This window comes from Doryrhamphus excisus, linkage group LG20 (assembly GCF_037039965.1).
Source record: "Doryrhamphus excisus strain RoL-2023G ecotype Guam linkage group LG20, RoL_Dexc_Guam_v1.1, whole genome shotgun sequence".
Taxonomy (NCBI): domain Eukaryota; kingdom Metazoa; phylum Chordata; class Actinopteri; order Syngnathiformes; family Syngnathidae; genus Doryrhamphus; species Doryrhamphus excisus.
This window is the reverse complement of record NC_136376.1, coordinates 140,506-154,980: the sequence shown is the minus strand read 5'-3', so window position 1 is coordinate 154,980 and position 14,475 is coordinate 140,506. Positions and strand designations below refer to the sequence as shown.

Sequence of the window (14,475 nt, the reverse complement as noted above, 5' to 3'; positions counted from 1 at the left end):
TACTTAGTCGTAAAAAATAAAATAAATGTCTGTTGTCATAAAGCGAGGCTGCATTGACCGGTGCTAAGATAGTACGCAGGTAGGAATCTTGTCTGTCCTGTGTCTTTGTCTTCTAGAATGGAAGTAACTCCCTAAAGAATCTTTACCACCGATGATTTTTCATTGTTATGACGTCATCGAAAGCCTGCGTAAAAATAGTTATTGTGTACTTAATGAGAACATGTACATATTGTTTTACGTCAGTCTGGATTGAGACAATTGTTTCTTTTGCTTCCAGGCATTGTCTGCATTTTTCAAGTTAGGTTGCATTTTGACTATTGGAATGTACCTTTCTGTGTTTATGAACGAATGAAAGAATAGTCAACAAGTCGTCCATCCATCCATTTAGTCTACCGCAGATCCTAGCTAGGGTCTGCTGGAGCCCATCTTCATGACGCAATTACATTAGTTGTGCTGCTGGTCGCCATAGCAACAGTGTCCGACCATAATGGCCACATTCACAAAGCGATGCAATACCCAGGAAAGTTGAGTGTCATTTAGTCATTTGTGAGTCATGTATTTTGGTAATACAAGAAATTTAAATTGAATATTTTGTCTCGGCTGACAGTTAGGAAATAGGCGCAGAACACAGAAAGCGAAAAACGTCGAAAGTCGCAAAAGAACAAGGTCGTGCTACACAAGATGGCGGATGTCGCGTGACAATGACGTCTATCATAGCGACCAATCGATAATCAGATTTGACCAACGTCATCGCTGTTCACATCCGTTTGTGTATTTGGCGGGAACATTTGCGTTCCTAATTCAATACGAAGGCGTTACAATGGAATACTTCAAAAAACAACGAAGAAAAACGTTGTTTAGCACACAAAACACGTTTGAGTGAGATAACTCCAACTGTATGAGGATGAAGTAGATGTTTCTATGAAGGACAAACCCTTACACTTACCCTTGCCCTTGCCCTTGCAAAGCGCAGAAAAGAGACGTGTGTTCATGTATGTCTGACATCAGGATTGTGGATGATGGACAACATTCCCAAGACTTTTCTTTGAAGTATTTTTAGTACTTGAACTTGAATGCTGATGTGGTAAAGCAAATCCATGGACGTCAATACCGAGTCCAGCCAGGAGTCTCCTGCATGGGAAAACCAGGTAAGCGGTATTCTTGACTGTTTTTGAAGATGATTTAGTCCACCACGTTGTACATGGTCATTCATTCTGCATTCTGCAACGCCACAGGTTCCAGGAGAAGATGACATGAAATACCACCAGAAAAAGGAGAAGCTAAGGGAGCAGATGGAAGAGATACGTCACATTGTAAGCTCAAAGCTCCTTGTGAAGACCAAGGTGGCGCTGGAAAGTCTAACTAGACCACTAAATTCTCCCAGATCCAAGAGATGATCCAAGAAAATGAGAGCGTTCGTCAAATTGAGCGACTGGAACTGAAGGAATTCAACGTGGACAATGAGAAGCAGAGGAGACACGACACTATGATGGAGCAGGAAGTTGCCAGGGTAACGGGGGACACACCGGGTAATACAACACAAGTCCTTTTACTCAGATGGGATGGTTGACGGCAGGTGAGGGATGAAATCCAGATGCAAATTTGGGAGAGATGCTACCTGTGGGACGTCCTAAAGAGAGACTGCTGGGACTCCCTGAAGGTCAAAGACAGAGCTGTGAAGGTAGAACGCCACAAGGCATCAACGCTTTCTTTCGAGCTGGATGCAAATATTGTGTGTTTGCCAAGCGCAGGCCTTCCACACAGAGCATGAGGTGACCAACTACCCCCTCAAGGAGCGACCACAGAAAGACCTGGACGAGCTTAAGAAGGTTGAGAGTAAAAGGAAGATGGAAGTGGATGCCGCCTCTGTAAGCCAATTTCCTTACTGGATTTCCAGCCACTGGCTGAATGAACATGCATCCATGCTCTTCACAGAAAGAGAAGACCCAAAAGCCAGGGGAGATCCCTGAGGCCATGAGTGGACTGGCGAGCAGCTACTCTGCCGAGCTGGAGCTCTCGCATCCTTACCTCTATGACCAGTTCAGCCTGCAAACCACAGAGCAGAAGATGAACCAGATAGTTCTGCTCCAGGTGGGAATCTCCAGCATGGACCCCACATCCCACATCCACATACTGTAATCATAGCCCAACAAACATATGGTCCTGCTAAAGGTGGGGCTCTCTACCTTTGGACCCCACCCCCACCCCCCACATCCCACATCCACATACTGTAATCATAGCCCAACAAACATATGGTCCTGCTAAAGGTGGGGCTCGCTACCTTTGGACCCCACCCCCACCCCCCACATCCCACATCCACATACTGTAATCATAGCCCAACAAACATATGGTCCTGCTAAAGGTGGGGCTCTCTACCTTTGGACCCCACCCCCACCCCCCACATCCCACATCCACATACTGTAATCATAGCCCAACAAACATATGGTCCTGCTAAAGGTGGGGCTCTCTACCTTTGGACCCCACCCCCACCCCCCACATCCCACATCCACATGCTGTAATCATAGCCCAACAAACATATGGTCCTGCTAAAGGTGGGGCTCGCTACCTTTGGACCCCACCCCCACCCCCCACATCCCACATCCACATACTGTAATCATAGCCCAACAAACATATGGTCCTGCTAAAGGTGGGGCTCTCTACCTTTGGACCCCACCCCCACCCCCCACATCCCACATCCACATGCTGTAATCATAGCCCAACAAACATATGGTCCTGCTAAAGGTGGGGCTCGCTACCTTTGGACCCCACCCCCACCCCCCACATCCCACATCCACATACTGTAATCATAGCCCAACAAACATATGGTCCTGCTAAAGGTGGGGCTCGCTACCTTTGGACCCCACCCCCACCCCCCACATCCCACATCCACATACTGTAATCATAGCCCAACAAACATATGGTCCTGCTAAAGGTGGGGCTCTCTACCTTTGGACCCCACCCCCACCCCCACCCCCCACCACACACATCCACATGCTGTAATCATAGCCCAACAAACAGGAGACAATGCCATAGTGGTAGGATCCTCTATTAGATCATAGTATTTGTTTCTCATCTCTATTACACTCAGCATGAAGTTGTAGGATACTACACAGTTTATTGTCATAGAAGTGTTGATCATTCATTGGGTGACAGAGGCCATCCGATATAGATTATCTTTGAAGTTATATCAAAGTATTCATTCATTCATTTTCTACCGCTTATCCTCACGAGGGTCACGGGGGGGGTGCTGGAGCCTATCCCAGCTGTCTTGGGCGAGAGGCGGAGTCCACCCTGGACTGGTGGCCAGCCAAACCCAGGGCACATATAGACAAACAACCATTCACACTCACATTCATACCTATGGACAATTTGGAGTGGCCAATTAACCTAGCATGTTTTTGGAATGTGGGAGGAAACCGGAGTACCCGGAGAAAACATGTACATGTACTTCAACTCTGCACTAATATGTAGTAATGTTGTAATCTTGTGACATCTCAGATGCTTCAGAGCTACCACTAATACTGCATTTCAGGAAACACTATTACTAAGATATTACTATGACAGGAAAGGAGAGGAAAAGGCAGCGTTTGCTAAACCTGTCCATCTTGGAAAGAAGAGGAAAAGACAGAGGTGCTATTTCATGTCTAGAGGGCTCTAATAAAGTTAGAAGGTGGTAAACATTTTCTATGCCTTGTATATCTACTATATCAGCTAATAGTAGTGTAAAGGTGACTATAGGGGTGCTATTTCATGTCTAGATGGCTCTAATCATGTTAACTATGCTCTTTCATTGCTAAATAATGAATCGTTTGTGGTGGAAATGGCCTTAACACATGAACTACTAAATGAGGGATGACTACCAATATAGTTGGTCATGAATTGATGATTCATTCATTCATTCATTTTTTGCAGCTCTAATGAGACACATCTATTCCTGATTTAGGAAGGATTCTGGAATTGATAGTGGAATGTGAAATGGGCGGGACGCCTGCATGTGTGATTTGAAGTGGCTTGTACGTGCAAATGTGCAGGATGTCATCTACCGCATCAAGACGGCCCTCAACACCAAGTTTGACGTCGTGTACAAGCAAAAAGTGCAGGAGATTGCTCGGGTGAAAGAGAGGAACAAGCAAGTCAAGGAGCTCATGGAGGAGCTGGAAATGGTGGAGGACCTGTGGGAGCCCTCGCTCAACGACAGAGAGGTGCCCGAGAGGGTGTTCATCGTGGACCACTCCCAGGTGAGCTGCCCCCCCACCACATGGGATGGAGAAAATGATATCGGAAAGCCCATGTCAGCAGGCCCATGATCTCTGTGTGCCTCTTTAGATACGAGCAGAGAAGTACCTCACCCCACAACAGCAGGAGGAGGAGGAGAAGAAAAGACTGGAGGAGCAAAAGCGCTTGGCTGCCAAGGTATGCCGCCAAAATGAATGGGATTTGGGTTTTTCAACCCCTGGTTGTGGGTCCTTCCAAATTCCTGCTGGCCTGGAAACCACACCAACCTGTAAGCTAGTGGACATTTGCATGCAAACTGCGTGGAACACTTCAAGTACTCTATATCCAATACTGCATAGAACACTGCCAGTACTCTATCTCTAATACTGCATAGAACACTTCCAGTACTCTATCTCTAATACTGCATAGAACACTTCCAGTACTCTATCTCCAATACTGCATAGAACACTTCCAGTACTCTATATCCAATACTGCATAGAACACTTCCAGTACTCTTATCTCCAATACTGCATAGAACACATCCAGTACTCTATATCCAATACTGCATAGAACACTTCCAGTACTCTATCTCCAATACTGCATAGAACACTTCCAGTACTCTATATCCAATACTGCATAGAACACTTCCAGTACTCTATATCCAATACTACATAAGAACACATCCAGTACTCTATATCCAATACTGCATAGAACACATCCAGTACTCTATATCCAATACTGCATAGAACACTTCCAGTACTCTATATCAATACTGCATAGAACACTTCCAGTACTCTATATCCAATACTACATAAGAACACATCCAGTACTCTATATCCAATACTGCAAAGAACACATCCAGTACTCTATATCCAATACTGCATAAGAACACATCCAGTACTCTATATCCAATACTGCATAAGAACACATCCAGTACTCTATATCCAATACTGCATAAGAACACATCCAGTACTCTATATCCAATACGGCATAAGAACACATCCAGTACTCTATATCCAATACTGCATAAGAACACATCCAGTACTCTATATCCAATACTGCATAAGAACACATCCAGTACTCTATATCCAATACTGCATAAAAACACTTCCAGTACTCTCCATTCTTGATAAGAGCAGTTGCAGTACAGTATTAGAAAGGAATTTGAACTCATCGTTCCTGGACAAAGTGTGTGTGCTGAGAGATGAACTCACAGTTTATTGCAGTAAAAGTTTTTATCTAGAATACGTGTACTTTGCAAGGTCATTGTATCTATCTGTATTACTTTTCAATCGTGCCTCCACATCCACTGCTGTGTGTCCTCACACTACGGTGGGGGTCAGGGGTCAGGGGTCAAACAGGACCTGTGCACTTGAATGACAGCCCTACTATACAGTGCAGCAAACCCTATGGCATGTACAGTACATCTATATGCTGTACATCTACGTAGACACACGGACGTTAGTCAGTTGCTGACGTGGCTGTGAGCAGGCATCATTTGCTGGATTTCAGAGGGACAACGTCCGGGGCAGGGCCCTTGACGACATGATGGACGGAGTGCTGGAAGTGAAAAAAGACAGCATTTTGAAATCGGTGGGTCACGCCGTACAATCTGAGGTCATAACAGAAAGCACAGGAAATGACGCCTGAATGAACTTCACAGGAGGTCCCCCAGCCCGAGTTCATTGTGGCCAAAGCTAACAACCAGTGGAGCGAGGAGGAGAAGAAGCTCTTCAAAGAGTATGAAAAGAAAGTCAAGGAGCTGACCACAGAGAAGGACAAATACAGAAAGGTGCGCCTGATTTGCTGACGTCAGCAAATCTTGTTTTTTCTCTAATTGCTGATCTGCCACTGCAGTCGCTGGAAAATGAAATCAAAGGCCTCCAGAAAGCCACCAAAGATGCCACCGAGCGCTTCGATGACAGCTTGAGGAAGCTGTTTGAGAGGAAAATAAAGTCGGACATGGCCATATGTCAGGTGAACAACACACACGTGTAGAAAAAGCAGATGGCGTGCATATCGGCGGCCTTCACACGAGGAGGGGATCGGTACCTGCAAGGAGCCGTGAAGCTATGAGCCGATGGTTTACATTGCATCTGCCATTTACATTCCCGAATTTGATCCTTTTATGGCCGCTCACAATAAAAGACTTGGATGGATCATAACTGGCCTACAAATGACTGCAGATCTCCTTCTTTCTCTGTGGACTTTTCCCTCCAGGGGTCCCACAGCAAACCAATCTCCTCCATCCAACCCTGTCTCTGTCATGTCCTCCTTCTCTACATCCATAAACCTCCTCTTTGGTCTTCCTTTATGCCTCCTACTTGGCAGCATCTTTCTACCAACATATTCACTCTCTCTCCTCTGGACATGTCCCAACCATCTCAGTCCGGCCTCTCTGACTTCTTAGGCCTCTAACATGTACTGTCCCTCCTTCCTGATCCTATCCATCCTGGTCACTCCCAATGAGAACCTCAGCATCCTCAGCACATCTTCCCACTGTCTTCCGGTCCTTATACATGTCCTTCCCCACTTGAACATACTTCTCTGTCTCTCCAGACTTCCTCCTACAATACCACAGTTCCTCTGCTGTGCATCAATATTACTGTCTGCATTGTTTTGTTCATGAATGCAATGATAATGGCAATATATGACACTATAAATCTAGTACTCCTATGGTTGACCACTGTCAGTTGAAGCACACAAATACAAAGTTGAATGAAAATGTCCGGGGCTCTAGCTCAACTTAAGGTGGCGCTCGCACGGATGGCAGCAAGGTAAAAAGGACTAAGAAAGGGTGCTGCAGAACCAGCAGACAACCCAGCAGGTGACAAAGTACGCTGCTGAAGAAGCCAGCAGGTTGCTAAACACTCCACTGCTGGAAGAAGCCGAGACCACAAAGTAGCTAACAAGGAGCAGGGAGCAATCTGGCAACAGAGTAGTGCACGGAACAGCTGAAGACGGCCAGAAGCGAGTGAAACTAATTGTGTCCCCGAGGCGGGGCATGGCAGAACATAATTGAGAAGCGCCGTACAAACCTAACCTGTCCGCTCGGATCTTACACCACTCAAGCAGGGTTGCTTGTTTTTCCCAGGAAGAACTGAAGATGAAAATTCTAAGTTATTCCATGCTGATGGAAGAGGTGATGGGCATCGAAGAAGAGGAGCTGCGGCTGAAAGTTGGACAAATGCTGGAAAACAAGGTGGTTCCCTCATTTCTTAGCTTTTCCTGGTCCTCCGCTCATAATGCCACTTGTCTTTCAGGGGAGGATGGCGGAAGAGTTGCAGCGCTTTGAAAGAGACTTGGAATTGTTTCAGGAGACCTATGAGAACATTGTCGCCGAGGACAAAGTAAGTAGAAGCTGTTCATCGAGTAATAGTGTTTCTACTGTATGTATCGTAATGTGCTGTCTCTCCAGGCTCTGGACAAAGAATTCCGTAAGGAATTCCCTGGTCTTCACAAAGCCATGGTTGACCAGCTGTACAAGCTGTTCAAGCGAAGACCCAGGTTGGTCATTCATCCCCCCCTCGCATTATGCGTCATCAACAGACCTTCTTGTCTTTGTACTGCTCAGAGGTCCGAAGAAGCACGCCATGGAGGAATTGGATGCTCCTAGAAATATCCCAGAAGGCTTGAACGCAACAGTTTGGGAGAAGTTTTGTCAAGTCCGCAGAACCAAAATAGACAGTGAGCATAATGTAATGCAACGCACGGCACCTTTCTTCTACTGATGGGCGTTTGTAGAAGGTAGATACATATCCTATATCTCATGCCTTTTGTGCAGGTCAAAGCCAAAGCGTCCAGTCTGGCAGTCCTGCAGGCGACCCTGTACCAGAAGCAGGATGAGGACCATGTTGCCCAGCAGGAAATTCAACACCTCACACAACTGCTGGACAAGTGTGTGACGCTTGCTTCTTAAATATGTCTGCTTTTCTCTCATACCCGCCATGTTTTATAGGAGAAAAAAGATACTGTGTATATATATATATATATATATATATACTGTGTATATATACTCTACATTTTATTGGGTACACTGTACATATGTATAGACTATAATATACAGTAAAGTATACATCTTGTACCGCTTATCCTCACAAGGGTCGAGGGGGTGCTGGAGCCTATCCGAGCTGTCTTGGGGGGGAGGCGGGGTACACCCTGGACTGGTCGCCAGCCAATCCCAGGGCACATATAGACAAACAACCATTCACACTCACATTCATACCTATGGACAATTTAGAGTGGCCAATTAACCTAGCATGTTTTAGGAATGGGGGGGGGGGGGGGCGGAGTAAATGTTAGCAGGCTAATGTTAGCAGCAAATACGTTAGCGATTTAGCGAACCACAGCAAAGCTCGTCACCAAACTGACCAATGTTCTTGGCAAGAGGTTAATGAGTTAATGCACCCAATGTTGTGAGCGTTCTTCCTGTGTTGTATCCATCAAGTCTGCGTGAGGAGAAGAAGCATTTCCTGAAGGACATCATGGTCCAGTTCCTACTCAAACAGGGCCAGGTGGAGGTGACCAACACAGATCTCATACCTGACTACAGCGACTCCATTCTTCTCCACAGGACCGTGGTGGAAGACCTCAATCAGACCATAAGGGTCAGTAGACACCGCCCCACCTCAGCTTTCTGATGATGGATACAAATGTTAACGTTTGGTCTGATCAGAGCCTGGGCGAGCAGAAGATAGCCATGCTGGTGCAGACCAAAGACTTCCGTAAGGGCATCATCCAGGTGGAGTGGGATAACACCATGAGGAGGATGCAGATAGAGGACCTCCAAAATAAAGAACGGGACATCCAGATGCTGCGCCTCACAGAGGACCACAAAGAGGTGGGTGTTCAATAGCGCCACCACGCTTGACCTTATGGTGTGGCCAGGTGGCACTACGCCAGCAAGGTAGTTCTTGGCGTAACAATGTGCTCCACGCGCAGCTCACATGACGGCCCTCCAGGTGTGTCCCATCACATGCATTCTTAGCTGCAGGGGGGGACGTGTGATGATGTCCCACATGAGGGTTGAGGATGGTGAGGATGGTGAGGATGGTTGAGAAGGGGTGAGGATGGTGAGAATGGTTGAGGATGGTGAAGGTGGTTGAGGATGGTGAAGGTGGTTGAGGATGGTGAAGATGGTTGAGGGTGGTGAGGGTGGTGAAGATGGTTGAGGATGGTGAGGGTGGTTGAGGATGGTGAGGGTGGTTGAAGATGGTTGAGGATGGTGAAGATGGTTGAGGATGGTTGAGGATGGGGAAGGATGGTGAAGATGGTTGAGGATGGTGAAGATGGTTGAGGATGGTGAAGATGGTTGAGGATGGTGTAAGATGGTTGAGGATGGTGAGGATGGTTGAGGATGGGGAAGATGGTTGAGGATGGGGAAGATGGTTGAGGATGGTGAGGATGGTTGAGGATGGTGAGGATGGTTGAGGATGGTGAGGATGATGGGCCCCAATAAAGTCTACAAAAACATGAAGCAATCAACGCCTTCCCTGCCTGCATCTTTATCTCCACTGAAACATGGAAAACCGTGTGGGAGGGGACAGGATTGGAAGTGAACAAGACCTCACAGGGAGATCCTCCCACACCATAAAGCATTTCCAGGCCGGGCAGGGCGGGGGTGGGGGGTGTCAGTAGCTGTTGGGAGAATAAACAGGTCCATAAAGTTGATAAAGCTGATGAGTCACACGTCTTATTTTTAACCTGCTGATGGGTGTGCATGAGAATCTGGTCTGCAGTCCCAAATGGCGGTTTACTTTGGCAAAGGGTTCAGGTGGTTCTCCTGCAGCGAGGAGCGCCGCTTCCTGTCATTGTTCGAGCTGCTGGAACGCTGACAATATCAACAATCCATAAAGCGTGCTTTGATTGTTTATTGGGCGCCAAGATGGCAGACGCGCTCATGCTTTGTGTATTTTTTCAGTATCTGAAAACAGACAGCGACAGCCGTGTCTGCAAGCAGGCTACGTCCATGAAGGAGACTTTGGCTTTGCAGCAGAAGGTGACACGAGACGCCTTCATGTTGTCAAAGGCCAAGGCTGCTAATGTTGTGTTTCTATGCTTTTTAAAAAGACGTATTTGAAGGACGTGAAGCATCGCAAACAAACTATCAGACATCTCCACGCTCAGGCCGCCATGAAGGAACACAAGAACGCCGCTTTGGACAAGCAGATCCAGGACCTGCATGTGACCGTGTCCCAGATGAGACACATCAGTGAGGCGTCAGGTAAAGCAATGCTGGCACAAAGCCTTCCCAGCAATATTCTACCTTCTCGGGTACTTTAGAAGCCTCTTTAGCACAGAGATGTTTATTTATCCACCTCTGGCTTTCACGCGCAACCCAGCCAGGTGTGCAGCTGTGGGATGCTGCATGAACATAAACTGGTGCAGCTCGGTAGAGCTCTGGAAGAGGAAAAGGCAGACTTGTCTACGATTGCGATACGCCAACCGTGCAGCATGACACTTCCGCTTCATAGTGGTCTTCTGGCTTTTCCAGCTATGGAGGCGAACGAGGCGGTGAACACTGAGCAGCGCTACCAGGAGGTTCTGCTGCTGCGGAAGCTGAAGGACACGGCCAGAATCCAGGCAGAGAAACTGGCTTTCCTTAGCGCCGAGGCCCAACGTTTGGGAATGAGGAACTACCCTTCGCTGGTCCAACTCAAGTACAACTGAGACTTGGCAACAGTCAGACAAGCAGCTTTTATTTCCAGTTGACTTGAGTAGCCCTCACCTACAACGTGAAATAAACATCATTTTCTCCCAAGCATCATTTGGACTTCAGTGGGACCTCTAAGGTAGAACACCATCATTCTTTCATTCATGTCAACATTTGTAGGAAGGAAGTCACCCTGCTCCTTCCAGCCTTTGAAGAGAAGAGCAGTTGTGGAGTGATTTTTACACCCGTAAAAGATGACTTCCTTATTGTGGTGGACTTCCAAGCTTTCTTTGTCAACCTCGTGGGTGTGTTTGAGAGCACATTCAGGAAGTGAAATCGTCTTCTGTGCGGTCAAAGTGCAGGATTTTGTCATCCAGTCCAAAGAGGTCGATGAGCTCGGACAGGCCGGCCTTGCGTCCATCAACCGGGACGTCGGACTGGAGCTGATACAGTGCATCCTGGGCACAATGCCGCCACTTGTCGATCAAGGTCTGGAGCTGTGTGAGGTCATTCTAGAGGGTGGAGGACAACAGGAGGTGAGTAGTGATCGGGAGAGGCCATCTGAAGTGACCCACCTTGCGTCTGTACATCTTCACCATCTTAAGTCGACGTAAGGTCTCCGTCTTGTCCTTCACCTCCCTGCTGAGTCGCTCCCGTTGCTGTGCAAAGTCTTCAGAATGACCGCCCACGCATCCCGGAATCATTGCGGAGAACTTTTCACTCCCGGCTCTGACTTCCTGTCCATTGACGCCAGCAGACAGGCTGACAAGTGGAGCGCTTGTATTATTATTGTGCGCTATCTGGGAATGTGCTGGAAGCACCGGGCCATCCTCCTCCACGCAAAGGCGCTTGGCCACGGCGAAAGGCGAGGTGAAGGAGCGCCGTGACCTCCTCAGACGCTCCTTCAGGGAGCAGCTCATCTTCCAAGGAGGCTGCAGAGGCGACAAGCAAAGCATAATCATCAACATAATGTTCTATTCATCACCGAACAAAGCCATCCTATGCTGTTAAAAACAATGATAATGGTTTACCGTATCATTGGCTTCAATAGGGCTGCTCTCCAAAACTGACCGAGAACTACACGCTAACTTATTTGACATTCTCCGCCGTGACCCCCATGAAACAAGAACTAACCAAGCGTCCCTCCCTCATAATGTTAGCGACAGTTAGCCAAATTAACAACTGAAACGAACTTATGGAAAACCTTAAATCAGAGAAGGCGACGTCAATGGAAACTGTTTTCTGCGTTTCCGTGTTTTGGGGTTCGGAAACCCTCCAAAGCATGTGATTGGTTGGACTGTGATGACGTAACGAAGTGAAGGCTCACGGGATTTGCAGTTCGTGTTGCTATTTTCAGTTCTCGCTCACAAAGATCAATTTCCATTTATCAGTATTATAGTACATTCATAGTAGTATAGTTTAGTGTATTAGTATTTCATATGCTTTTATCCAATGACGTTTGGCATACTTTTAACGTATTTTGTCAAGTATATCTTGTATGAGCCACTAAATTCCATGGAGTGTTGTCAGACGCTTGACTAAGGAAGAGTCACGAGGCGAGTCAACGCTTCTCATCATCGGATTTAGATGAATTCTTCTTGTTCAGCATCATCCTCTGTCTGTTTGGAAGATTGTTGTATGATAGACTTGTAGATTATTTACACAAATGAGTCAACATTTAACCTTTATCCTTAGTCCTATACCCTTAGTTCCAGGCCCCCATTTGGAGTTTCTGAGTAACCACATGGAAAAGGAGTGGCTTTTTGGGAATCTAGAAGCAATGTGAGATGCGAGTGAGTGTGCCAACTCTTCATCAAACACAGGTGTGTGTGCTCGCCAGCCATAAATAGTGGAGAATTCATGCCAAGCCTGCTCTCGGATGCCAGGTAGGCTGCCCACGTCCTACTTTTTCTCACTTTTGTGTTATCCCCGATGTTCTTCCTGCCAGTCATTGATCCTGGACCTGGGATGACTTCATCCAAAGATTGGTGTCAGCCTGCTCTATAATCCCAGCCTAGTCAGGGTGTGACTTTACAAAAACAAGAGAGCTCCTGTTTTCATCTTGCTGAGAGACGTGTAACCACCCCAGCATGATGCATGATGGGGTGATTGCAAAGCATTCCAGCACAATGGGGTGGTTGCAAAGCATTCCAGCACGGTGGGGTGGTTACAAAGCCTTCTAGCACGGTGGGGTGGTTGCAAAGCATTCCAGCACAATGGGGTGGTTGCAAAGCATTCCAGCACGGTGGGGTGGTTACAAAGCATTCCAGCCCAATGGGGTGGTTGCAAAGCATTCCAGCCCAATGGGGTGGTTACAAAGCTTTCCAGCCCAATCGGGTGGAGGTTTCACTAAAACCGTTCCAGCACAATGGGGTGGTTACAAAGCCTTCCAGCACGGTGGGGTGGTTGCAAAGCATTCCAGCACAATGGGGTGGAGGTTTCACTAAAACCATTCCATCATGATGGGGTGGTTACAAAGCCTTCCAGCACGATGGGGTGGTTACAAAGCCTTCCAGCACGGTGGGGTGGTTACAAAGCATTGCAGCATTCCTGCGTGTGTGTGTCTGTGAATGCAGCATGCTAGGCGTAGATAGAAGTGCCCCCCCTGGGCATCCTAATCAGTTTACATGTTGGCTGAGACAGTAATCAGTCAATCATTGCCTTGCATCCAACCTTTGGACCGCTTGCTGTGTTGATGCAAACTTCACATTTCATCTGCTAAAAAAAACCAAACTGTTAATCTGTCCACCTTCTTTCCACAGCCAAGGAATTCTCCATTGAATTACCCCCCCCCCCTCCCCCGCATAATTGGAGCTTGCACATAGATGTGAGTGGAGTCCCTCCTCCTGTGCTCGGGGCCATTTGTTTTCCATCAGTGGAGCAGAACCCAGTCACGCTGGCGGTGAGTCATGCGAGTGGTGGTCAGCACTGCGTGGATGGGTGGGGCCGGGGCGGGATCCCCCCGCCCCACACACCGCAGAGAAACAATCTATGTTGGAAAGCTGATAGGAGCAGTTAGTATCAAACCATCATCATGTGGGATGCAAATGTTCTTGCCAGCATCTTCTCCTTTTCCTTTGGCTTTTTTCTCTTTATTGGTGATGCCTGCATTGAAGGGCACTGGTGCTGGCAAAATGTGATGATAACCATAGAACATGAATGGGTCTGGCTGCGCAGTGCAAGATAATAACGTATTCACAGTATTCATTCATTCATATTCTACCGCTTATCCTCACGAGGGTCGCGGGGGTGCTGGAGAATAAGTATATTCTTTACCCGCATCAAGCCTCATCTCTCGCATGCTGGGGTCGCATGTCAACGCCGCAAAGACAAGATATGACCTCTTCCGTCTCCATCAGCGTCCTCTTGGGATCTGTCCTTCACTTTGGTTGGTCAGGCACATGTGTCATGACAAGAAGCACAATCATTGATCAGTGATTGGTTCCAATGGAAAGTATATGTAATGATTAGTCATATCATTGATTGGTTCCAATGGAAAGTATATGTAATGATTAGTCATATCATTGATTGGTTCCAATGGAAAGTATATGTAATGATTAGTCATATCATTGATTGGTTCCAATGGAAAGTATATGTAATGATTAGTC

The 14,475-nt window shown here is 47.1% G+C and overlaps 2 protein-coding genes across 2 annotated transcripts; one reads left to right on the top strand and one right to left on the bottom strand.

Moving 5' to 3' along the window:
- The first annotated feature begins 93 nt into the window (after positions 1–93).
- Positions 94–10,965, top strand: cfap43 (cilia and flagella associated protein 43). Its single transcript, XM_078787251.1, has 21 exons — positions 94–1,148; positions 1,236–1,313; positions 1,385–1,510; positions 1,577–1,681; positions 1,752–1,868; positions 1,936–2,091; positions 4,032–4,238; positions 4,327–4,413; positions 5,728–5,808; positions 5,879–6,007; positions 6,073–6,192; positions 7,310–7,417; positions 7,479–7,565; positions 7,634–7,722; positions 7,790–7,913; positions 8,000–8,112; positions 8,663–8,822; positions 8,891–9,055; positions 10,136–10,213; positions 10,285–10,438; positions 10,709–10,965. Exons 1-21 carry the CDS (start codon positions 1,098–1,100, stop codon positions 10,882–10,884), a joined length of 2,511 nt encoding a protein of 836 aa, XP_078643377.1. The 5' UTR covers positions 94–1,097; the 3' UTR covers positions 10,885–10,965.
- Positions 10,901–12,151, bottom strand: sfr1 (SWI5-dependent homologous recombination repair protein 1). The gene is made up of 3 exons (XM_058058913.2): positions 11,899–12,151; positions 11,443–11,799; positions 10,901–11,379 (listed from the first exon to the last, which is right to left on the bottom strand). The coding sequence occupies exons 1-3, from the start codon at positions 11,965–11,967 to the stop codon at positions 11,191–11,193; spliced, it is 615 nt and encodes a 204-aa protein (XP_057914896.2). The 5' UTR covers positions 11,968–12,151; the 3' UTR covers positions 10,901–11,190.
- Between the last annotated feature and the right edge of the window lie 2,324 nt (positions 12,152–14,475).